The following is a 27,142-nucleotide window of genomic DNA, read 5'->3' as shown; positions in this document are numbered from 1 at the left end:
TTGATTTCCTTCGTCAGTGTTTTGTAGTTTTCTATATGTAGGTCTTTTGTTTCTTTAGGTAGACTTATTCCTAAGTGTTTTATTCTTTTCATCACAATGGTGAATGGAATTGCTTCCTTGATTTTCTGTTTTCTCATTGTTAGCGTATAGGAATGCAAGGGATTTCTGTGTATTAATTTTATATCCGGTAACTTTACTATATTCATTGATTAGCTCTAGTAATTTTCTGGTAGCGTCTTCAGGATTTTCTATGTAGAGGATCATGTCATCTGCAAACAGTGAGGGTTTTACTTCTTCTTTTCCAATCTGGATTCCTTTTCTTTCTTTTTCTTCTCTGATTGCTGTGGCTAAAACTTCCAAAACTATGTTGAATAGTAATGGTGAGAGTGGGCATCCTCGTCTTATTCCTGACTTTAGGGGATATGCTTTCAATTTTTCACCACTGAGGATAATGTTTGCTGTGGGTTTATCATATATGGCTTTTATTATGTTGAGGTATGTTCCTTCTATGCCTGATTTTTGGAGGGTTTTTTATCATAAATGGATGTTGAATTTTGTCAAAGGCTTTCTCTGCATCCATTGAGATAATCATATAGTTTTTATCTTTCAATTTGTTAATGTGGTCTATCACATTGATTTGCGAATATTGAAGAATCCTTGCATCCCTGGGATAAAGCCCACTTGGTCATGATGTATGATCTTTTTAATATGTTGTTGGATTCTGTTTGCTAGAATTTTGTTGAGGATTTTTGCATCTGTGTTCACCAGTGATAATGACCTGTAGTTTTCTTTTTTTATGACAACTTTGTCTTACACTGTTGGTGGGAATGCAAACTAGTCACAGCCTCTATGGAGAGCAGTGTGGAGATTCCTTAAAAAACTGGAAACAGAACTGCCATATGACCCAGCAATCCCACTGCTAGGCATACACATCAAGGAAACAAGAATTGAAAGAGACATGTGTACCACAGTGTTCATTGCAGCACTGTTTATAATAGCCAGGCCATGGAAGCAACCTAGATGTCCATCAGCAGACAAATGGATAAGAAAGCTGTGGTACATATACACAATGGAATATTACTCAGCTATTAAAAAGAACACATTTGAATCAGTTCTAACGAGGTGAATGAAACTGGAGCCTGTTATACAGAGTGAAGTAAGTGAGAAAGAAAAACACCAATACAGTATATTAACACATATATATGGATTTTGAAAGATGGTAACGATGATCCTATATGCGAGACAGCAAAAGAGACACAGATATAAAGAACAGACTTTTGGACTCTGTGGGAGAAGGCAAGGGTGGGATGATTTGAGAGAATAGCATTGAAACATGTATATTACCATATGTGAAATAGATCACCAGTCCAAGTTCGATACATGAAACAGGGCACTCAAAGCCAGTGCACTGGGACAACCCTGAGGGATCGGATGGGGAGGCAAGTAGGAGGGGGTTCAGGATGGGGAACACATGTATACTCATGGCAGATTCGTGTCAATGTATGGCAAAAACCACAATATTGAAAAGTAACTAGCCTCTAAATTAAAAACAATGCAGTTGCAACAATAAAAACAGGCTACTTGTTGAAGTTTATAGAGTCAAATTTTGCTTGTACTTTGGTGAAATTTATTATCTGGTGTTTTATTTTTCCAAGAGAAAATTGTTCTTTAATTGAGATTAATTGGTTTCTTGGCAGAATTATGTTCAACTGAGGTAAAAGTGACAGGAGGAGTCCTTTTATAGTTTTAGAAACATCAAATGATAATCTTGCATGAAAGGAGAAGCTTTCTTCTGTAGAAGCGTTGTTTTTTTCTTTTGGACCATTGGTTTTGTTTTTTTCTTTTGGACCATTGGTTTTGTTTTTTTTTTTTGGACCATTGGTTTTGTTTTTTTTTTTTGGACCATTGGTTTTGTTTTTTTTTTTTGGACCATTGGTTTTTTAAAGGAACATTAAAATGTATTTTGAATGTGTTTTTGAGTACTTTAATATATAAACTTCTAATTTTTCCCCACATTTTTGAAGATTAGGAAAACCATTACCTAATTAATCCATTTACTAAGGCTTGGTCTCCAATGTTGTGGCAGTTTCCTGACAAAAATGCATTGTAGGTGATAAGTTAAGGGCCCATTTTAGTTTTATTGTAAATGTTTCTGAGCCAAGGGCCACTGGGGCCAGTTCTGCGCTTGCTCCCTGCCTGTTTTGGTTCTGACCTTTATTTCCACTCTGTCACAGAAAATGACAATATAATGTCATAGGTACAGATCTCTGTGTTAATATTCCACAGCCCTGAAACCAGTTTCTCATTCTGAAGCTAGTTCATTGTTCTGTGGTATACTGGAGGGGATATAGGGTGAGGCTAATTAAGTACAAAAAGTTATGGAACCAAATTGCTGGAATTCAAATGCTGGTTCCATCTCTTTTTAGCTCTGTGACCTTGGACAAGTTATTTATCTCTAAAATGGGGATGATTATACTACCTTTCTCATATGGCATTTTTGTGGATTATATGAATATTTATACAGGGCGTCCTAGAATAGCACGTGGCACAAAATAGGTTACTTTGTAACTATTAGTTTTATTAATATTGTTATGAACATAGTGTCCCCACAGGAGAGACCCAGGGCACAGGACTGATGGCAGGAGCCAAAAACACACGTCAGGACCTAACTGTGGAGTTAGGTACAGGTCGTTTGCTTTTGCAGAAGAAAATGACAAACCAGGAAGGGAGAGATCTGTGTTTGGAACAATAGAAACGAGAGAGTAACAGGTCTTGTGACTCACGGTTGCTCTAGTCTTGAGATCAGTTGCGTTTCATTTAAACTGCAGACTGGCAGAAAAAGCTCTGGTTAATAAGTATAAGGCTTTGCAAAGAGTCAGATGCTTCTGCAATGCATATACTGACTCACTAACAAGTAAACACTTTCAGTGACTTGTATAACTGAGAGGGTTCTACCTAGAAGTTGGCACATAAAGTGAGAAATTAGGGCATGATTTAAAAATACAACAAATGAAACGTGTACAATAGCCAACCCACCCTGCAATACGATTTGATCTTCCTTGTTATATTCTGTAGTTTGATGCTACGTAATCTGTCAGAATTTTATTAATCCCACTTACACAGGCAGCCATCTGGACCTTCTCTAAGCAAGACCAGACCAGTATACAACTGAAATGATTGATGGGCTCTGGAATTGATTAGTTGTTCTGTGAGACAAATGAACTGTTTTGGCAGAAAATACCAGAGGTCACTGCGGTGGTCAGACACAAAAGCCTGTAGAATTCTAAAGAGATGCTTTCATCATTGACTTATAAAGTTAAAAATTTTAAACTATAATAGATTCTGAAAATATTTTAGAAATATTTTTTCATTAGTTGCTCTCTAGACCTGATTCTAAAGTGGTAGACTGTAAGTGTGTGTGTATATATATATATATATATATATTTTAAACTAGAATAAAGGTGCTAATTTTATGCTTTAATTTTGTTTCTGGTGAAAATATGAACTGGAATAAAACTAAAAGCCAGTCACTTATACATAAATTGTACTCTAAAATTTTCCTGAAAGAGATGTGATTGGAGAAAAAGCTACAGCATATATGGTTTTATTATAAGTGATTTATAAAACCAAATAGTATGAAATTCCATGTAGTTATTTATTCAAAGCTTCACATTGTTATCAGCTTTTAACAAATCTGTTTAAGACTCTGAAGCATCCAGAGTATGCATTACACATATTTTGTACTTAAAAAGTTGAGTATTTGAATTTTTATGCTTTCAGTAGGCTACGTCACTCTGGGATAATACTGTCCCACGGATATCACTACTGTTAGCACCAAAAAGATTCTCCTGATAGTTAGTGAAACTCTTCCCTATTTCACTGTGTTGCCTAGGATCAACATTGTGTTAACACTTTGGTGATAGGTGATAAATTGAATGACATATGTCTTGTTACATTCTGCTTATTCTTTGAGGACTACACAAGTGTGTATAGGCAAGTGGGCAACTCTCCCTTGAGAATGTGATTGCTCAGAATGAACTTGAGTTATGGATTTATTCAGCCTGTAAAACCTCAGCTGGCATAAATAATTGAGAAAGCAAAGGTTTGTCTGTGGTGCATACCTCAGGGACTCATGGCTCCCTTCCTCCTCTCTACCTCCCTTTCTTATGAAAATGATCCCAGTTGCACTCCTAGATAATAACACACCAAGCAATTAAAAGCCATGGGTGGCTGGAGAGAGGAGAAAAGGTTTAGTTAATGAGCTTTTCCTCTTCCAGTGCCCATGAGAGCCTCAGGAATGACAAGGCGATTAAAGCGAAGAGATAATTATAGATTATGTGAAAATGGGTCCCTTGGGACGAGCAGGTCTTGACATAAACAGTAACTGTTGTAAGAGTCTCCTGGCTCTCATATTCACCCTTTTCTTAGTGCTTTATTTAGCTCCTGTGTGCTCAGTGTCATGATGCCAACCAAGCATATAGGCAAGTCCACCTGTTTGCAGATCAACAGCCCTTTCTGAACAAGAGGTCATTCATCAGTAAAACCATCATCTTCTCTTCCTCTCCACCTCTTTTCTTTCTTTTTCCTTCCCCCTCATCCTTTCCCCCACTTTGTTCTTTTTCTGTCTCTTCCTTCTTCTAATCTTTTCCTCCTCTCTTTCTTATATCCTTATCCATATGTAGTACCTTTGAAATGCTAGGCACTTAGTCTTAAGTCTTACAAAGTTTAGTGTGTGTATGTGTGTGTGTGTGTGTGCGCGCGCGCACGCGCGCACACTCACAAGTATAAAGACACATTAGTTATGGATGTACTATGTCTATTATAATAAAAGTCATATGTATTATAGATAATATAAATAAATGTTTTCTTCTGTTAAATGCTTTACAGATATATTAAAGAAAGATATCTTAAAAGTGTTAGCAAAGATGTCAGTTTTGTGTGATAGACAGTCATCTTCTCATTGAATTGTTATCAGCTGTTCTCTCAATGCTGAAAGCAAGCAATTTTGGTTCATTTCATTGCTTTGCAATTTATGAAGACTTTGCTAATTGCATTGTATATATTAATAAATGCTGGTGTTTATTGAAGTTTGAATTCTGTATAAAAAAGACATTATTACATGATTTACACGGTTCTACTTTTTAATTTTTATCTAATACAAAATTTTATATATTCATTAGATAAATATTTTTAACAGTGTATCATGTAAAGTATGCCATTCCTAGGCCTAGACATTGGTGTACCCTCTTTCTCATCTTCTAACACATCAGAAATTCTGTTTCTTCATATTCAAAATAATTCAAATTCATCTGCCTCTCGTTATCGCCACTATCACACCTTTTGCATTAACATCACTATTCTACATCTCTTGGCCAGGACACTGCAGAATGATTTGCAAACTGGATTCCTCGCTTCCCTTGCTGTCTCCTCCAAATTTATAAATCAAGTCTCCAATCCCTTTCCTGCATAAAACCCTTTAATGATTTCCCATAACACTTAGGATAGAATTTTAAAATCCTTAACCTATCTTGCAGGGCCCCTCACCATCTCATCTAATGCCAATTTTCCCCTTCCCAGTTGTTCACTTTGCTCCAACCAATTGGCCTATTTTATTTCCTTGAAGCTTCAATTAATATTTGTTGGGTGAATTGATTGAGAGTATTATATAAAAGTATGAAAAATGATTCCACTTTACAACATATGCTAAAATCTTAAGCTAGTATTAATGTCAGCTAACATATATTGATCACTTATTATATGTTAGTAACCATACTGCATGTGTTATATATATATATTATTCCACTTAATCTTCAGAATGATCCTATGAGACGTAGGTATTGTAAATATCCCTGTTTTACAGATGAGGAAACTGAGGCTCAAAGAGGTTAGGTTACTTGCCCAAGGTCACAGGGTTAGTAATTCTGCTCTTAAGTGCTACACTGTATAGCTTCTGAGATGTTTGAAGAATCATTGTAATCTCCAATTACTGAAATTGAATTTGATAGTTGTTATTATATTAATATAGTGAGTATCTTCAGTTTACATTTTTTAATTAAATTTCTTTTCCATTTAGTGTTTTTAAAAATGTGCTTCACTGGTATAATTAGAGACTGTAGTCTTTCATTTATCAATATACTGATGATGATGTTTCCCTTAGATTAATTGTTTTTATTGATTTTAGACTTACCTTAATGGTTGAGAATGTAACTCATCTCTATAGCCAAGAGATTCTATAGATTTTTCTGATGTGGGCACTGGTTTTAGAGGAATTGATCAGAACTGAACTACATTTTTCTTATGGACACTTAAAGTATCAGAAATTTTCAATCAACTTTTTAGAGTTAAGCAGGTTTTAACAGGTGAAAATGCATTTTTAGTAACTAGTTGTTTTTTTTTTTTAAATATAATTTATGCCTAAATAACCTTTCCAGTATAACAAGTTATCTATAAGAAGTACCTGGGACATTGATCTCTTCTTTGTTATTGTTTGCTTGAAAAAAATATGAGAAAAATATGTTAAAAATGTAAGTGGTTTCATTTGAAGGGACTCTTATCGAAATATGTAAGATAGTAAATAGAACTTTTTATTTGAGGCTTTTAACAATTTTCTGGTCCTAGAACTAAATGCACTGCGTATGTAACCCAGTCAGAAAATAGTTGTTACCTGGTGAAAGTTCTTACTTGGTGCAATGCAGGAGACCCAGGTTTGATCCCTGTATCGGGAAGATTCCCTGGAGAAGGAAATGGCAACCCACTCCAGTATTCTTGCCTGGAAAACCCCATGGGCAGAGGAGCCTGACAGGTACAGTCCATGGGGTCACAAAGAGTCGGACATGACTGAGCGACTTCGCTTTCTTTCTTTTCCTTTTATTCTGGTCTTCAAGATCCTTTAGTCACTTAGCTGGTTTGTCAGTATACTCTTCAAGCCCAGGTTGTAATGTCAGCTCTTCTGTGATGCCTTCTTTGCTCATCTTCAGTTGAGTGGCCCATTCCTTGCTTTGGGCCTCTACTTTATAGAATATTGGGTTGGAGCAATGATATTTGAAAAACCTCTGCTGACACAGTTCCTACAAGAATTTTGGAAGACTGTTCCCTTTTATATTTTTATGATACCTCCTAAAATGTTTTTAATAATTTTTTTTAGCTGTGCTAGGTCTTCATTGCTGCATGTGGGCTTTCTCTAGTTGCAGCGAGTGGGTCTGCTGCCTGTTTGCGGCGTGCAGGCTTATCTCATGGTGGTAGCTTCTCTTGTTGAGGAGCCTGGGCTCTAGGGTGTGTGGGCTTCAGCGATTGTGGCTTGAGGGTTCAGTAGTTGTGGCACACAAACGTATTGCCCTGTGGCATGTGGGATCTTAGTTCCCAGACCAAGGATTGAACCCGTGTCCCCCACATTGGCTGGCAGATTCTTCACCGCTATACCACCAGGCAAGTCCCAAAATCTAAAATTTTTATTTAAAAGTTTAAATAATTGCAAAGGGCATAATTTCTGACATTTTGTAAAATAAATATTCATTTACATGTATCCAACAGAATCTAAATACTATAACAACAATCCATTTTTTAAATGTATTTTAATTGGAATATAATTGCTTTACAATGTTGTGTTGGTTTCTGCTGTACAGCAGCGTGAATCAACTATAAGTATACATACATCCCTCTCTCTTGAGCCTCCTTCCCGCCTGCCTTCCCCTCAGGTCATCACAGAGCACCAGGCTGAGCTCCCTGTGCCACACAGCAGCTTCCCACTGCTGTTTTATACCTGACCGTGTGTATGTGTCAGTGCTGACGCTCTCCTTGCCTCCGTTTCCACATGTCCATTCTCTAAGTCTGCATCTCTATTCCTGCACTGCGAATAGGTTTGTCAGCACCATCCTTATGCTACCGTTGAGGAAAATTGGGAAAACAGTACCAGCTCTCTGTTTTATTTCTTACAGCTACATGTGAATCTTCAGTTGTCTTAAAATAGAAAGTTTACTTAAAAATAAAATTCTTATCTTGATTTTAAAGTATATGTGTAAGGTCCTCTTTGTGTTTTCATTCATTCAATAAATTTTAATTATCATTGGAATACTGTTTTAACGTCTGATTGCCAGTTGCTTGATAAATACAATAAGTTGAAATATTTACTGAATGTGTCTATTAAATAGTTAGATATCTGAGTTTATCCCATAAGTGTGTTTTTTAATTCTATAAGGTCAGTGAAAAGTAAATAGACTTTAGATGGCTGGCCATGAAACCTAACTATCTAAAATAGTCTTTTGATAGGAAAATGCAGTCTTTGTAGAAAGACTGTGGTGGAGATAGCATTTTTAGGTGTGAGCAAGAATCGCATCTTCCTGTGACTGATGAAGGACAACCGTACTTAAACATCATCCCTCTCATCCATGAGTATGTGCCCTTACATTTCAAAAGAATGTCAAAGAAAGCATGTGTGTATGTGTTTTCATTCAGATAAATGTATTTCCTGTCAATTTTAGGAAATTTGGAGTAATCTCAAGAGAGTCTTGCTGTCTTGTGCTATGGATAATGTGGGACATTCTTGGGGTTATTCATGAAATAACTCATACTCATCTGTAGAGGATGGATATGATAATTTTATCACATTCAGCAGAGAAAAGGAGAAAGATAACTGGTAAGCATCAAAAGAGAAGATAAAGTGAGAAGATGTAGAAGGGCACTAACATTTTTTAAGGCTCCGCTATATTTGGAAAAGGCGATGGCACCCCACTCCTGTACTCTTGCCTGGAAAATCCCATGGACGGAGGAGCCTGGTAGGCTGCAGTCCGTGGGGTCGCTAAGAGTCAGACGTGACTAAGCGACTTCACTTTCACTTTTCACTTTCATGCATTGGAAAAGGAAATGGCAACCCACTCCAGTGCTCTTGCCTGGAGAATCCCAGGGACAGGGGAGCCTGGTAGGCTGCCATCTATGGGGTCACACAGAGTCAGACACGACTGAAGCGACTTAGCAGCATATTTGGTTTGCACATGTCATTTAATGTAAGTACAGAGAAAAATTTCCTGTGGAAGACTGCATTAACTGGGAAATACAGAGGGAAAAAAAATTAGATTTGTATACTGTACATAATCTTGTTGGGGGCAAGATACAGATACACAAAGATGTTGCTTCTAATGTTTCTCCGTTTTGACCGCTAGGTGGTGACATTGTATAAAGACAGCTTGGTTGCTGGCAGGCTAGTCAAAACATGCATGACTTGGTGTTAGATAACTCTATTTAAAAACTAAGCCCAAGAGTATCACTTAATTTTTTAAATTATTAGTCACTCAGCTTTGTAACACATTCATGGTGATTTTATTGACATTCCCATTTTATATTTAATTTACATTGTGTACTCTACCCTGAAGTATTTTATAAATACTTCTATGTACCTAACATACTTAGTAATGATAAACTACAGTTGATAAGCAGGTATACAGATGAAAAAAATGCCCTGACCTCCAAAGAATTCACATGTCAAAACAAAATAATTGATATAAAGGATACATATTAAGAAACACTGAGAATATATTAAGCAATAGAAACATGTTAAATAAGTTGGTATTTTATTTACTTTCTTACTGCTTATGGCATAGGTGTACATGCCTATTTAGGATTAAGGAAGAAGGGCCACCCAGAAGGTCCTCCCATTTCTGAATAACCCTCCAGTATTATTGGGTAAGGGTAACCTATATCCCAAGGATCCTCCATACTTTCCTTCCTGTGCCCCACCACCAACTCCTCATTATTTTCTATTCAAAACAGTTGGTGAGAAGTGTATTTTTTATTATGACTTAAAATAGCACAGTACTTTATCTCACAGTTGAAGTTGCTGCCTATTGAATTAGAGGGGTCTCTGTTACTGTACCAAAGGAAACTAGGCCCCTCGTATCCCCAGGTCAGAATGCTGAATGCACTTTTTTCATAGAAAGTATTTTTTGTGATAGTAAAATATAGCTAAAATAGTATTATATGAAGCCTTAATTTTAAAAAATCAGACTTACCCTTTTAGGGGTTTTGGTCTCAGACTTCTCTATCCCCCGCCACCCCGCCCAGAGTAAATGATCTGGAAAAGCATTTTCTCTTCTGCAAATGAACATTTTCCAGAGATGATACTTTTTTTTTTTTAAAGCATGATTTTTTTCTTTTAGCTCATTTTCTCTAGCTTGAGGTGGACTGTTTCTCCACTGTATTCTGATCTGCCTTTTCAAAGATCCAGCTTCACATTATGTTAATAGTGTATAGATTTGGGGAGCTTCTCTGGTGGTCCAGCAGCCAAGACTCCGTACTCCCAATGCAGGGGGCGCAGGTTCCGTCCCTGGTGGGGAAACTAGATCCCACATGCTGCAGCGAAGAGTTCGCTTTCTGCAACCAGAAGATCCTGCATGCCACAGCTAAAGATCAGAGATCACATGTACTGCAACCAAGACCCAGCGCAGCCGGATAAATAAATGAAAACAAATACAGTTTTAAACTGTATAGATTTTAATCATTTCAGCTATACTGCACATGTACTGAGCACAGAGTTCCTTGCTTACCCTTGTTATCTGTTATAAACAGAATCTTGCCCAGTGCCTTGCATGTAGTAGGTTCTCAACTAAATACATCAACTGCATAAGGAAACCTTAGATGGTAAATGCCACAGGACTGTGGTATGAGTTCATTACCACTGACTGGGAAGTAACTTTTTATATGGTCAGATGCTTTAATTTCTGATAAATGGAAGCTATGGCCTTACATTTATCAAAAATACTAGTTATAATTTTGGGAACTCAAATTGCATTCTTTTATGCCTGTTTGGAAAATTAAGCCCACATGTCGGACAGTTTCATTATTAATATTCCAAATTACCGATCCTTTGAGGACCTCATTGAAACTACCCATCCGCCTGTTCCCCCTGCTCCCTGCCAACACATTCATTAAAATGTATTATGCATTTGCACACATAATTCTGTATACTGTTTTAGAGGACTCATAGACCTTACGTCAGAACTTCTGCTTTAGGTTCTGCAATAGATTACAGCTTACTGGTTCAAGATGTGGCTTGATATAATAGAAAAGTAGAAAAATGGACTGTCTACAAAATCAGTTGATCTGAGTGAGTTCTAGCTCTTATTCTACCTTTGATAAATGTGATGCTATTTGACAGATCATATAATGTCTCCATACCTCTGTCTTTATCTGTGAAGTGAAGCTGTCGGATAAGAGTAAGTGAATTAGTACACTGACATACTTAGAGTAGCACTGGGTGTATAGTATGCTTCCCAGTCTTTATTTGTATTATCTCATGAGGGATTTCTGAATTTTATGATGCTGTAATTATCTTTCCCTTAAGAAAACTACTTTGGTGTGCATGTATGTGTGTGTGTTGTGTGTGTATTTGTGTATAATTTTTAGAAACTTGGATAGCAACCAACTTATTCTGTTTTTCTCTAATAGAAGTAGTAAGTTTGTTCCGATCCTTTGCTGCCTCTATGCTGGCAATGGAAAATGACCTTCTCACTGCAGTGCTACAATTGAACATTCTGAGTCAGAGGATGTATGTTCCTGTCAGTGTGTAAAAGCAACTGGGGAGAAAAAGAGCATTGAGAAAATCTACTCAAGATGTTTTATTAGTGTACTAGTGTAACTTGTTAAAGCAGATGAAGCTTTTCTCTATAATTATAGTTGCTAAGAACCTTAGTCTTTTCAGAGATTGGATGTATTGTATTACTGAAAATCCACTATTGTTCATGGAAAATTCTTTATAAAAACAGATTCCATTAATGTTTACAGCAAACAGATTGTATTAAAAATATGTAACTTTTCTGTGTTACCTATTAAGACAAAAACTTTTTTTTTAACTCCAATTAGGGAAGAAGACAAAGACATATTTGATTACTGCAGGGAAAACAACATTGACCATATAACCAAAGTCATCAAAACAAAAAACATGGATGTGAATATGAAAGATGAAGAGGTAGGAAACAAGTATATTGTCCTTTGCCCAGTAACTATATTTCTAGAAAACTGTCAAAATCTTGGTCAATCCAGTTATATCAATGCAGGTCCACTATTTAAAGGGGTCCTATACTATTTTGTAAAATATATTACTTATTGATTTGTTTTGTGAATAAAACTGTTCACATATTGAGCTTAAACTGTCCCTGAATTATAGTTGTTAAAAAAAAAGGAGCAAAACTTGGTAATCACTTTGAATCATTTTTCTTTTTTTGAATCATTTTTCTCATTCTGTGATAATGCAGTAAAGATGATTTCAATGACCATCTTCAATCAAAGGTGGCAAGTGTTAGGAAGAAGACATGCAGTGATCATAGATAATGGGTAGAGTAGATAATTGACTTCTGTATTAAATGAGAGCTCTCTGTACAGGTTAGCCTTTAATATTATCTCACTTTTAGGCAACATCTTTCCTGTAATATGTTTTAAAAGACATCTGGAACTGAAAATGTAAGACTGTAACTCTACAGTAAAGGAGGACCAGCGATACTGGTCCCATCTCTCTCTCCCCACTCTCTTAACAAGTTATTATCACAGCTATTAGTTTCAGTTTTCTTCTTGAATCGCTATTGTATCAATGTTTTTATTATTGTTACAAATTATGTATAATTATGTAATATAGTCAATTATAATACGGTTATAATGTAACTATGTTATTATGACTATGTAAATATTGTTTGCTGAGCTTTGGGCTGTACTATATGTATTAGTCAACTTTTGCTATAGCAAAAAAAAGAAAAATTTCAGTAGCTAACAACATTTAGTTATTGTTCATGTTTCAAAAGGCTTGGAACCAGTTGAGACTCTGCTGGGTTCTACTAGCCCGGTTTGTGCTCAGTTCATCTTGATTTCACCTGTTCTCATTTGAGATCTCATCCCAGCGGATAGACCCTGGGTGGGGCAGACAGAACCAGATCCCACAAACACATTTAAAGCTTTCCTTGACTAGTGTGCATCACATTTCCCTGTTTTCCTTTGTCTAAAACAAGTCACAAGGCCAAGACCCAGGTCAGTACAATAGGAAGTCTGCTCTGATTACAGGGAAGCAAGGCAAAGGTAAAAAGTGAAAGAGTAAATTATGTAATCATGAATAATGCAATCTACATTCCATGGTACAGCATTTTGTTTTTCTTAAAGTTAATAGTGGCCTCTTTATTTGCTTTTATACTTTTCTTGGTCTTCTATGTTCCTATTAACTCTTCCCTCAATTTGCCCAATAGAGGTCTTCTCATGCAGTCAATCCCGTGTTTTTCCTTTTTTTTCCCTTTAGGAATATCCCTCCGGAACCTTCCTTCCTCCTTTTTCATCTCTAGTCTGGACTGGTTGCTCGCTTAGCCTCTCGCACAGATGTCATTCTAGCATTACATTTTACCACTGTCCTTGGAATTCTCTTCCCCTTTCTTCTGGATTTTTCTGTTTTCTGGATCGTAGGTCTTCACCTTTTATTGTTTTGTTGGAGTGTCTCCTCCTGTAGCTTCCTCCTTTATTCATTTCCTGGTTTTGAAGGAGCATTTCCTTAGGTAGTTTCCTGGGAAAGGTAAATGTTTTCAGAACTTCCTTGTTGAAAATGTTTCTGTCAGAGCTCTTGACATATCCCACATGCTCAATAAAGATTTGATGAACTGTGAATTAATGAATGATAGAATGAATGAATAAGCAGAAGCAGTATAGTGTAACGGTGACAAGCTGGACTACCTGGGTTCAAGGGCTAGTACTGTCACTTCCTAGGTAGATGACCTTTGTCAAGTTTATTCTGTCTCAGTTTCCTAATGTGTAAACTGAGAATAGTACCTGTGTCAGAAATGTCGTATTAAAGGAGTTAATGTACATAAAGGACTTAAACAGTACCTGAAACACATACACCAAGACATCAATAAATGTCTTAATTGTCCTCAGTGAATAATATGAATGAAGGATGATGATATAATGAAGAAATCACTTAATTCTTTTTTCTAAGACTTAATTTTTTTTTTTTTTAAGAGCAGAGCAGTTTTAAGTTTTATAATAAACTTGAGAGGAAGGTATATATGGTACATTTTTTTTAAACCTAGGATGAACATTAATATATCGTAATCACCCAAAGTCCATAATTCACTTTAGGGCTCACTCCTGGTGCTTTACATCCTGTGTATCTGGACAGATGTATAATGACATATTCATCATTACAGTATATAAGAGTACTTTCATGACCCTAGAAATACTCCGTCTTGCCTATTTGTACCTCCTGCTCCCCTGGCAACCACTGATCTTTTTCTTGTCTCCATAGTTTTGCCTTTTCCAAAATGCCATATAGTTGGAATCATACGATATATAGTCTTTTCAGATTGGGTTCTTTCACTTAGTAATAATTTGAGTTTCCTACATATCTTTTGATGGTTTGATAGCTCATTTTCTTTTTTGTTGTTGTTCAGTCACTCAGTTGTGTCCAACTCTTTGTGGCTCCATGGACTGCAGCACTCCAGGCTCCCCTGTCTTTCACTATCCCATGAGTTTCCTCAAACTCATGTCCATCGAGTCAATGATGCCATTCAACCATCTCATCCTCTCTTGCCCCCTTCTCCTGCCTTCAATCTTTCCCAGCATCAGGGTCTTTTCTAATGAGTTGACTCTTAGCATCAGGTAGCCAGAGTATTGGGGCTTCAGCTTCAGCATCAGTCCTTCCAATAACTACTCAGGGTTGATTTCCTTTAGGATTGACTGGTTTGATCTTGCAGTCCAAGGGACTTTCAAGAATCTTCTCCAGCACCACAGTTTGACAGCATCAGTTCTTCGGTGCTCAGCCTTCTCTGTGGTCCAACTCTCACATCTGTACATGACTACTGCAGAAACCATAGCTTTGACTATATGGACCTTTGTCAGCAAAGTGAGGCCTGTGCTTTTTAATACACTGTCTAGGTTTGCCATGGCTTTTCTTCCAAGAAGCAGGCATCCTTTAATATCATGGTTGAAGTCACTGTCTGCAGAGATTTTGGAACCCAAGAAAATAACGTCTGTCACTGTTTCCATTTTTCCCCGTCTGTTTGCCATGAGGTGATGGGACTGGATGCCCTGATCTTCGTTTTTTGAATGTTGTGTTTTAAACCAGTTTTTTCACTCTCCCCTTCCACCTTCATTAAGAGGCTCTTTAGTTCTTCTTCACTTTCTGCCATTAGAGTGGTGTCATCTGCATATCCGAGGTTATTGGTATGTCTCCTGGCAGTCTTGATTCCAGCTTGAGCTTCTTCCAGCCTAGCATTTCACATGATATACTCTGCATATAAGTTAAATAAACAGCATGACAATATATAATTTTGATATACTCCTTTCTCAATTTTGAAGCTGTTCGTTGTTCCATCTCCAGTTCTAACTGTTGCTTCTTGAGCAGCATACAGGTTTCTCATGAGGGAGATAGGTAAGTTAAGGTAGGTAATTCTCTTTAAGAATTTTCCACAGTGTGTTGTGATCCACACAGTCAAAGGCTTTAGTGTAGTCAATGAAGCAGAAGGAGACGTTTTCTGGAGTTCCCTTGCTTTTTCTATGATCCAGTGGTTGTTGACAATTTGACCTCTGGTTACTCTGCCTTTTCTACATCCAGCTTGTTTATCTGGAACTTTTTAGTTCATCTACTGTTGAAGCCTAGCTTGAAGGATTTTGAGCAAGACCTTGCTAGCAGTGAAATAAGTGCAGTCGTGCAGTAGTCTCAACATTCTTTGGCATTGCCTTTCTTTGGGATTGGAGTGAAAACTGACCTTTTCCAGTCCTGTGGCCACTGCTGAGTTTTCCAAATTTTCTGACATATTGAGTGCAGCACTTTCACAGCATCGTCTTTTAGGATTTGAAATAGCTGGGCTGGAATTCCATCACCTCCACTAACTTTGTCTGTAGTAATGCTTCTTAAGGCCCACTTGACTTCACACTCCACTGGCTCTAGGTGAGTGATCACGCCATCGTGATTATCTGGGTCATTAAGACCTTCTTTGTATAGTTCTTCTGTGTATTCTTGCCACCTCTTCTTAATATCTTCTGCCTCTGTTAGGTCCATAGCATTTCTGTCCTTTATTGTGACCATCTTTGCATGAAATGTTCCCTTGGTATCTCTAATTTTCTTGAAGGGGTCTCTAGTCTTTCCCATTCTATTATTTTCCTCTATGTCCGTACATTGTTCACTTAAGAAGGCTTTCTTATCTCTCCTTGCTGTTCTTTGGAACTCTGCATTCAGATGGGCATATCTTTCCTTTTCTCCTTTGCCTTCAGCTTCTCTTCTTTTCTCAGCTATTTGTATGGCCTCCTCAGACAACCATTTTGCCTTTTTGCATTTCTTTTTCTTGGGGATGGTCTTGATCACCGCCTCCTATAAAATGTTACTAACCTCTGTCCATAGTTCTTCAGGCACTCTATCAGGTCTAATCCCTTGAATCTACTTGTCACTTCCACCATATAATCCTAAGGGATTTGATTTAGGTCATATCTGAATTGTGTAGTGGTTTTCCCTACTTTCTTCAATTTAAGTCTGAATTTTGCAATAAAGAGTTATGATCTAAGCCACAGTCAGCTTCCAGACTTGTTTTTGGTGACTGTATAGAGCTTCTCCATCTTCAGTTCCAAACAATATAATCAATTTGATTTCTGTATTGACATTTCCTTTTAGCATCCAAGAATATTCCATTGTCTAGATGTTCCACAATTTACTTATCTGTTCACTTCCTGAAGGACTGTCCTGGGCTGCCTCTGAGTTCTGGTAGTTATGAATAAAGCTGCTATAAACATCCATGTGCGGATTTTGTGTGGACGTAAGTTTTTAGTACCTTTGGGTAAATAAGGAGAAGTATGAATTCTAAATCATATTGTAAGAGTGTAGTTTTATAAGAAACCCATCAAATTTTCTTCCAAAATGTCTGTACCATCTTGTATTCCTACCATCCATGAATGAGGCTCTTTTGTTAGGTACATAGAGTTAAAAATTTTTACGTCTTGGAGAACTGACCTCTTTATCATTATCTAATGCCGTTCTTTATCGCATATAACTTTCTTTACTTTGAAGTTTGCTCTGACTAAAATTAATATAGCTTTCTTGTGTGTTAGTGTGGTAATGAACATTTACATTTGTTTGCATATTTAAAGTAGGTTTTTTTTCTTAATAGCATATTGTTGGGTTGGGTTTTTGATCCATTCTGACAATCTGTCTTTTAATTGATACATGTAGGCCACTGACATTCAAAGTGATTACTGATATAGTTGGATTAATATTTACCACATTGGTTACTGTTTTCGGTATTTGCCTTTTTCTTTGTTCCTGTTTTTGTCTTCCTCTCTTTTCTTGCTATTTGTGAGTGAGCATTTAATATGATTCCATTTTCTTTCCCCTCTTAGCATATCAGTTATACTTTTTCTAACCTTTTATAGTGGTTGCCCTAGAGTTTGCAATATACATTTATAACTAACCCAAGTCCACTTTGAAATAACATACCATTTCCTGGGTAATGTGACTGCCTTATAAAAACAAAATATTCCTAATTCCTCCCTCCTGTCTCCTGTATGACTGTTGTCACTCATTTCACTTATATAAAAGCATACATAGGCATATGTACACGCATACAGTATATGCCTGTGTATATATTTGTATGCATATAAGATACATATAAACTTGTATAGTCAAGTACACTGTTGCTACTATTTTGAACAAACTAGTAAATCAATTAAGAATAAGTTTTTATTGTATCTTCACTATTCCCTCTCTGATGGTCTTTCTTTATGTAGATCCAGTTTCTAACCTACATTGTTTTCATTCTCTCTAATAAATTTCTCTCAATATTTCTGGCAAGGCAGGTCTACTGGCAACAGATTTCTTCAATATTTGTTTGAGATAGTCTTTATTTCTCCTTCATTTTGAGGGATGATTTCTCAGGATACAGAATTCTAGGTTAGCAGGGGGTTTTCCTCAACACTTTAAATGTCACTCCACTCTTCTTGCTTGCATGGTTTCAGAAGAGAAGTCTGATGTAATTCTTATCTTTGTTTTCTCTATAAGCAATGTATTTTTTTCCTTTGGCTTCCTTCAGGATTTTTCTTTATCTTTGATTTTCTGTAATTTGAAAATGACATGCGTAGTGTAGTTTTTGAAGTATTTATCTTACTCGGTGTTCTCTGGGCTTCCTGGATCTATGGCTTGACCTCTGGCATTAATTTGAGGAAGTTCAGCTATTGTTCCAGGTATTTCTTGTGTGCCTTTCTCTGTTTCTTCTCCTTCTGGTTTCCTCAGCTGTGCATACGTTACATCTTTTGCATTTGTCCCACAGCCCTTGGATATTCTGTTCTGTTTTTTTCTTATTGTTGTTTCCTGTCTTTGTTCTCTTTGCTTTTAAGTTTTCAAGGATTCTTTTGATACATCTTCTAGCTCAGAGATTCTTTCTTCAGCCATTTCTGGTATGCCAATAAGCCTGTCACAGGCATTTTTAATTTCTGTTGCAATGGGTTTATTTTTTTTAATCTCTAGCATTTCTTTATGGTTCTTTATTCAAATTTCCACTTCTCTGCTTACATTGTCCATCTGTTCTTTTTCTTTTTTTAGATATTTATCTATATTTTTTTTAGATATTTAGATATTTACCTATATTTGGTTGCCTTGGGTCGTAATTATGGCACACAAGATCTTCACTGCATTAGTCAGGATCTTTTGTTGCAGTGCATGGACTCTTTAATTGTGGCACAGGGGCTTCCTCCACAGCAAGTGGTATCTTAGTTTCCCAACCAGAGATCGGGAAGCCACATTCTCTGAATTGCAAGGTGGATTCTTAACCACCAGACCACCGGGGAAGTTCCTGTCCATCTGTTCTTGCATGCTGCCAGCTTTATATATTAGAGCCCTTAGCATATTAATCATTGTTGTTTTAAATTCTCCACCTGATAATTCCAACATCTCTGCTCTGTTTCATTCTGATGCTTATTCTGTCTCTTCAAATGGTGGATTTTTTTGCCTTGTGGTTTGCCATGTAATTTTTATTGATAGCTGGATGTGATATACCAGATAAAAGGAACTGCTATAAATAGGCCCTTGGTAATGTGTTGGTGCGAAAAACTGACTTATTTGAAGAGACCCTGATGCTGGGAAAGATTGAAGATGGGAGGAGAAGGGGACGACAGAGGATGAGATGGTTGGATGGCATCACCAACTCAATGGACATGAGTCTGAGTAAGCTACAGGAGTTGGTGATGGACAGGGAAGCCTGGCATGCTGCAGTCCATGGGGTCACAAAGAGTCGGACATGACTGAGCAACTGAACCGAACTGACTGAATGTGTTGGTGAGGGGTTGGGGAGAGAAAGTGTTCTGTGGTCCTACCATTAGGTCTTAGTTCTGTAGTGAGCCTGTGTCTCTGAACTGGGACTCTCATAAATGTTTCTCTCTCTTCTTTTTTTAATCCCTCTTTGAATGGGACAGAATGGCTAAAGTGGACTGGAGGTGGCTATTTCCCTTCCCCCCAGGTCAGTTAGACTCTGATAATACCCCAGCAAGTTAGGTGCTGGTTGACCTTTTCCTCTAAAGGCAGACCTTTTCAGGGCCTATTTCAGAATGGATCATTTCCCTTTCCCCTACCCGAAGCATGAGGGTATGTTTCTCTGACGTTTATTGTCAGAGAACCTGGTCATGCTCCTGGAGGTAAATCTCACGTTATTGGGGGTGTGTGTTTGGAGGAGTTGAGTAGATGCCTTTGGAGTTTTAACCCTCAGAGTTGTCTGCACTGAGCCTCCGGCGGTTTATCACTCATAGCCAGGTGTTCCTACCTGGACTGGCTCCCCGGGTGGTTTCCACTTGAAAGGCTGTGCTCCAGGCTGTCGGGCTCACTTATCTCTCTCTAGTCTCAGGGGCAGTGGTTTCCCCTGAGACTCCTGTCTCGTATGGATCCAAGAAGAATCGTTGATTTTTCAGTCTCTTCAGCTTTTTGTTTGTTGTTAAGGTGGAGTGGCAACTTCCTAGCTCTTTATATGTGGAACTGGAAACCAGAAGCCCATTTAACTTTTCAAGGTCACTTTTTCACTGGAAATGATTGTGTGTGTACTATATGATCCCTATTAGAATTCTCCATCTTTCAAATGACTTTTATACAGGGCGGGTTACAGTTTACAGAGTACTTTAACCACATTTACAAGTCTGTAAGGTACTTCCACTTTTTTTTTACCATGTTGTCTTCACAACAGCTCTGAAAGGTTATCCTTATTTTTCAGACAAGAACTGCTTCAGATATGTACATGTTACTTGTTCAAATACATACAACTGCTGAGTCTAAAAGAGTGAAATGTAGTTCTGAGAGAGTGTTCTTTTCACCACTGGATTTAAGAAGGATAATCAGTTTCCAGTCAGCCCTGCTAGTGTTATGCTCTGACTTGCAACACTTTCTTTTATAAAATAGTTACATTCACATGTGACCTCTGCAGAGATCACTGGACAGCAGTAATAGGGATAAAATAAATGTCTAGAACACAAATGGCTTACACTAAACAACACCATTTTTTATGTGTGAAAATGAAAGAAAGCCTTGTAAAATTTTGCCTTGCTTCCCTCATTTAGTGACTTTGATACAGTACAGTTTCCCAGGTCTTCCAGTCTGTTACCCACGCAGCTACCTTTGCCCCCAGCCTGCCAGAACATTGTGTTTCCATGAACAGATGAAGTGCTTACACATTCATAGACTGAGACACCCTGAATTCAGTTGGGTTCTCTCATTGCTCCAAGCAGATTTCTGCCCTTTCAGCCATGACAACTCAGGCTAGGCTTTGAATACTGATGGCAAGCCCTTTTATTATTAATCAGGGATTTGTATGAATTAATTTTAGAACATGAGGGAAATGGGAGCTTAAAATTAGAATCAAACTTAACATCCTAAATGAAATAAAGGGTACTGCTTCATGACATTTAAAGCTCTAGCAAATGAAACAACTTTGTAAGCTTTGATGGTGGACTAAGAGTATATAATCTTAAAGTTAACTTTCTAGATAAATACTTTTAACCTCTTTATCAGAAAAAAGTCATTTCCCTACTATAATAGGTTGGGTAACAATTAAAATTTTGAAAGGACATCTAGTTTTTCTGGTGTTTGTCTATCTAATATTTGAACTTGAGATATTTCACTACTGATTGCCTAAGATTCTATGGGATGGTGTATGACTTTATTTAAAATATCCACCCAGCAGATTCACTGCAATTTCAGTCTTTCCCTAAGATGATTAAAAATTACATTTATTGCACTTAAAATGTGAATTTAAGTGAATCTGTGAGCACATAAAGAAATTTAATAATAGTCATAATATGATAAGCTGTATTTGTACCCCATATATTGAAATAAATATTACTATTGCCTAAAATGATTAGATTTGAATCTATAGCTATCATAGCACATGAACATATATATAAAATCCTTTTTAAGTAAAATATTCCTATTTTATAATGAAGTCATTTTATGTATAGTTCCTGGTGTGTGTCATTTAAGTTGTAATTGCTGCTAATATATTATTAGTAAGTTATACATTTCTAACTTGAGAAAATTATTCAGCACATAGTGTTTCCTACTGATACAGTAGTTAGGACATTGTTTATATTTTAGGTAAAAGAAAAAGTTTTGTAGTTATACTTACTTTTCAGGACACTATCTATATATCAGATGTTTCACGTTCTAAGTTTATAGCATCATGGTGTTATATGTACTCATTTTTTATTTATATTACAGCTTTTATTAAAGTTTTTAATGATTTGCAGAAATGTTTGAAAACTGCAGTATAGGTAATATGAAGAGAAATGTAAGAGCTTTTAAATTTTTTAAATGGTGCTTCAATTTTTATTTTTGAGTCATATTAATATAACTCTTCACACATGCCACATATTTAAAGGTTTTTCAAGAAAATATCTTGGCTGATTTAAATAATTTGTAAAGTATACTTGTTATGAACAGAATATTTCTTATCAATTCAGGCACATTTTATGTCTGCACTGTTCTTGTCATACACATTGTTTCTTAGATCAGTGCCATATCAGCAGATGCTAAATACATGCTTATTACTGTGTATTTTAAACTTTTATATTAATTTAAACTTGTTAAATTTAGCAATGGAATAATATTTGGACAAATTAGATGACATCATTCCAGTGTATCTATCATCAGTGCCCCCCTGCCCGAAGCATTTATACAATTTATTAGTTTCCCGTAGATTCTTATCTAATGCGCTCCCCAAATCCCTCTTTTATTGAGCTGCTTCTTCTTTCTTTTCTTTCATTTTGAAGGTATAAAATTACCATCAAAAGTATAAAAAGTGGTAAAAAAATTACCACTTTCCATATACTTACAGATTCTTTCAAATACTTTGAAGAAGGTCACTTTTCTCTTGACTATTCCTTTCTTTACTTGCTTTGTTTTAAATTTGTGGCTCATGTCAGAATACAATTTACTTGCTTTTGGGTTGAGAAACTGATGCAAAATCTGGCAAAACCTGACATTATTAACCTAACAAAGAAGCAAAAGGTCTTAAGAGGCAGAGCCAGTGAATTGAGGATAAATTTATGCTTTTATTTAAGAAAGGAAGTAAAAGTGTATTCTCTTAAATAACTTTCTACACTTGAATATATGTTATTTTGGTTGTGTAGTTGATTAACATTAATTTGAAGGAACCAGAAAGTTGAAAGAATTTTACAGTGGACATATGTATTCCTATCACTAGATTCTACCACTGAGATTTTACTATATATGTTTGCTTTATCAGTATTTAGCCATCTCTTTATCCATCTGTCAATCTATCTTACTTTTTTGGTTGTGTTTCGGAGTGTTTTATAGACAATACATTTTCTTCTAAATGCTTCAGTATATATATCATTAAACAGAGATCAGCATTAGTCTGGTTTTTCTCTTAATGTAAAATGTATATACAATAATAGCGCAGTTGGTAAAGAATCTGCCTGCAATGCAGGAGACCCCAGTTCGATTCCTGGTCGGGAAGATCCACTGGAGAAGGGATAGGCTACCCACTCCAGTATTCTTGGACTTCCCTTGTGGCTCAGCTGGTAAAGAATCTGCCTGCAATGCAGGATACCTGGGTTCAAGCCTGTTTCATTAAGCTCCTTCATCACTTGCAAAAGTTAATCTTTATGTGGTATTCCCTCATGGCTCAGAGAGTAAAGAGTCTGCCTGCAATGTGGGAGACCTGAGTTTGATCCCTGGGTCGGGAAGATCCCCTGGAGAAGAAAATGGCAACCCACTCCAGTATTCTTGCCTGGAAAATCTCATGGACAGAGAAGGAGCCTGGCAGGCTACAGCCCATAGGGTTGCAAAGAGTCAGACACAACTGAGAGACTTCACTTTCACTTTTTTCAATTAATATTGACAAATGCATGTACCTGTGTAACCGAAACTCCTATCAAGATATAGAACATTTCTGTCACCCTAGAAAATTCCCTCATGCCTCTTCTCAGCTGGTTCTTTCTCCTCATCCCACAAAGGTAATCACTGTTTTCTAATTCTTCTACCATATGTTGGTTTTTGCCTGTTCTAGAACTTTATAGGTAAAATCATAAAATGCACTTATTTTTATAAGGCTTCTTTCATTTAACATAAGGTTTTTGGGTCATTGATATTGTTGTATAGGTCACTATTTCCCTTCATTTTTATTGCTGAGTAATATTCCATCATATGACCATGAATATATCGTGTATTTATCCATTGTCTTATGATGACATCTGGCTACCTTATTATGATCACTGGATTACTTATTACTTTATACAGGATGAAGTAATATCTCCATTGCTTACTCCTTGACCCTTTAGTTTCTAACATTATGGCTTAGTAAATGCTTATAAAGGGATCTTTTAGAGTAGTGTATGTAAAGTCCTTCTGCATTCCCTGATAGCTCAGCAACACCATTTCTTTTTACCTTAGGTCCTAGCAAGTGAACAAAATAAAGTATTCACTTACTTTAAATGTGTATTAGCTTCCATGCTAGTCACATCTTGAGACTGTAAACTGCCTCCCGATACTACCGCTGTCTGAGTTTTTGAAAGAACACTGTTGGTTTACTCTTGAGAGGCGGGTGGCAGTAGGGCTTTGTGTAGTTTCTGGTGGTGGCAGGTGGGGGAGTTGTCACTGTATCCAGATGCTTTACCAGCAGCAGCAAAGGGTAGAAGATAGGGATAAGAGAGAGGAGACAGACATTACAGGTTATTGGTAGCTGAAGTCAATCAACTGTAAATTGAAACCCAGTTTTTTTGGAGAGAGAAATTCAAGGTGACCTGTTTACAGTATTTCACTGAGTAATTAGACTGTATTATCCTATACAGTGGCTTCCCTCGGAGCTCAGTCAGTAAAGAATCTGCCTGCAATGCAGGAGACCCAGGTTCAATTCCTGGGTGGGGAAGATCCCCTGGAGAAGCAAATAGCAACCCGATCCAGTATTCTTGCCTGGAGAATCCCATGGACAGAGGAGCCTGGCAGGCTACAGTCCATGGGGTCGCAAGAGCCAGACTTGACTTAGCGAGTAAACCACCACCACCATCCTATACAATCTTTGATACAATGGCAACTCACAAATTTAAACATACCATCTTTGCCATGTTTTCATCTACTGTGTATATGGTGTACATGCTTTGTATCTATTCTCAAAATACCATAAGAACATCAAGATTCACTTTATAATACTATCTCTTTTCATTTAATTTGTGATATCCAGGAGGAAATGTAATTTTAAAAATACTTCATGGTTTAAGGACAAGTAACCAAGGATATCAAAGGAGCATTTAAAATATTAAGACCCACTCTGTATTTTCCAGAAGGTATGAAAGTAATACTACTTAATAGGTTAGCTGCCACCCTGCACTCTCAAAGCACTTTACTCATTCATCTGTCTGAGGGAAGACGGTATCTGCACCCTTGGTTAATAGATGGGAACTCTCTCCCCCTGACCCCATGTTTTACTGTATTTGAATTCCAGAATATATCCAGAGCTTTCCAAACAGTACTTATTGTCTTCTGGTGGCCTAACAAAGATTCCTTTTAATAATGGCTTCCCCCACTTATGTCCTAAATACTTCTGGGATATTTTTTCAGAAGTTATTAAAACTCAAAGCAAAGAAACAGTTGTCAGTTTTAGTGGTAACAGTAAAAATAAATTTTAACTTGAAAATTTGCAAGAGATTATATCATTCATAGATGATAAAACAATTACATATAAAAGTAGGTAAAATATCTCATAAGTTTGTATAAAATCTTTAAACAACTATGATGTGTACCTAGTTGGTGGTTTTCCTTCTGGAAAAGAAATTATGGAATCCAGTATCTCAATTTAATAAATTTAAAAATTGTACTATATTGATCCAAGTATATTTGTGGTTAACAAAAAGAAAGGACAGAACCACAGGTGTTTATTTACTGATTTCATCAGTACGGGTTATAAGGATAGCATCTCTGCAAATTCCTGATTATGTATTACTTGAGCCAGTAATCTTAAAGTAGAGTATGTTTACAGGACCTCTGTAATGTGAAGAAGTAAAGAGTTATCACATACGGATACCTGGGTATGCTGGTCTTTGTTCATTTAAATGCAGGAACTTTTGAAGGTAAAAATTCCAAAGCCTGATTTATGTATGCTTATTTACAAGTATGTTTAATCCTGCTCTTGTTTTTGAGCTCAATACCGCATAAAAATATTAATCATTAGGTGGTCTTAATGTAGCTGTCTTCAGCACTTCTGTAGAAAGTCATTGTCAGAGAATACATTCTAATTCAAGGTTAATTAGTGTACCATTAAAATAATGCGTTACAAAAATTAATTACATCGCAGGTCAAAAAACCTGTTAAAAAGCAGAGTGTAAATGTCTGAGAGCACATCGTCCTCCTTAAAACATTGCTATACGAGTGCCACCCTTCTGGAAAATATCTCCAATGTGAAAATCACTACTGAGGTCCAGTCATAGGTGTTTCCCTAAAGTAAATTTTTGGCACCACACATGGAAAATTTAAAATATAACTCCCCATTAACAGTAAAATGTGTTGCTTGTCTGCTTCCGCACTGAAACAGCTAAGGATTTATATTTTAGCATTACTCAGTGGAACCCTATTGGGTTAAACCTAAGGAGAAGTCAGGAATCTTGTTGGGAAATAGAAATTATCTGTACATCTTACAGTAAAAATACTAGATATATTATGTTTTCTTACTTAACTATTAGGTAGTTCTGGTAGGTGCCCTATGTAAGTGTATCACACATTATTTAACTATATGGTGATTCTTGTTAATAATTTGATAGCCATTAATTTAGTACCCTTAAAATTAGAACTAGAAATAATACAGACTTTGACATTTTACCTGATTAGTTTAGTATAAAAGCTGTGAAACAGTTATATTGAATTATAAAATACTTTACACATTGGTATTTGTTCTGAGAATCAAATTAGAATATCTAATTATTCATATGGAGGGTTGTAAAATGAGTGCCCCAGTAACAGTAAATCAGTACACATTAGAGCTGGGGAACATTTAACATAGGCAACACTGTTCTCTATCAACAATACATTTTTTATTTGGCTTTTAGAATTGTCTCCATTTAAAAAAATTATTAGTGGGCTCTGAACTAATAATTAACTAAGTGGTTTTGCTGTTACAATAAAGTGTGACTGATTTGCCCACATTTAAAAATTTTCTACTTCCCTTCTCCTTTGCATTTTGCATACAAAACAGATATTCACAGGTAAGTAAAAATAAATTGAGCAAATGAAAGAAAAAGGAAAGGATGATTTTTAAGGAAGAAGTTGTCTGTCTTGGGGTTTTTGTTGTTGTTTATTTTTTTTCAAGAATAGCTCCTGGTTAATTAGTTGAACGAATAGGTATGTGAAGAGAGTCTGAAAGATGAAGAATGTAATTGGTTAAGAAAAGCTTTCTTCAAAGGTGCTTTTTAAGTCCTCTTTGTCCTAGCTTATATCTGTTTAAATCGTTTCTAAAATGACATAAAGCAGGGATTTCAACTTAATGTGAAAAAACATTCCATTCTTTTAAAAATGACAACATCAGTACCACCCTCAAAAAGTAGTGTTAAGCCATAATCACTCATTTCTTCAGAAAAGCCCTTAGCTTTGGGGGTTTTGTTTGTTCTTTGGACCAATTAGGCTCCTTTTGTTAACTAAGCCAAGATTTTCTGA

At 36.5% G+C, this 27,142-nt stretch overlaps 1 protein-coding gene across 5 annotated transcripts in view; it reads left to right on the top strand.

The window, feature by feature from the left end:
* The window catches only part of ACBD6 (acyl-CoA binding domain containing 6), a 205,881-nt gene that overhangs the window by 69,964 nt on the left and 108,775 nt on the right, over positions 1-27,142 (top strand). For all 5 annotated transcript variants that reach the window (XM_027565486.1, XM_027565485.1, XM_027565488.1 and 2 more), the window contains exon 5: positions 11,851-11,956. In XM_027565486.1, the coding sequence (XP_027421287.1) occupies positions 11,851-11,956 (106 nt within the window). The remainder of the gene's footprint in view (positions 1-11,850; positions 11,957-27,142) is intronic.

The sequence above is a fragment of the Bos indicus x Bos taurus genome, chromosome 16 (assembly GCF_003369695.1).
Source record: "Bos indicus x Bos taurus breed Angus x Brahman F1 hybrid chromosome 16, Bos_hybrid_MaternalHap_v2.0, whole genome shotgun sequence".
Lineage (NCBI taxonomy): Eukaryota > Metazoa > Chordata > Mammalia > Artiodactyla > Bovidae > Bos > Bos indicus x Bos taurus.
Note: the sequence above shows the minus strand (reverse complement) of the source record. Positions and strands in the feature narration are given on the sequence as shown.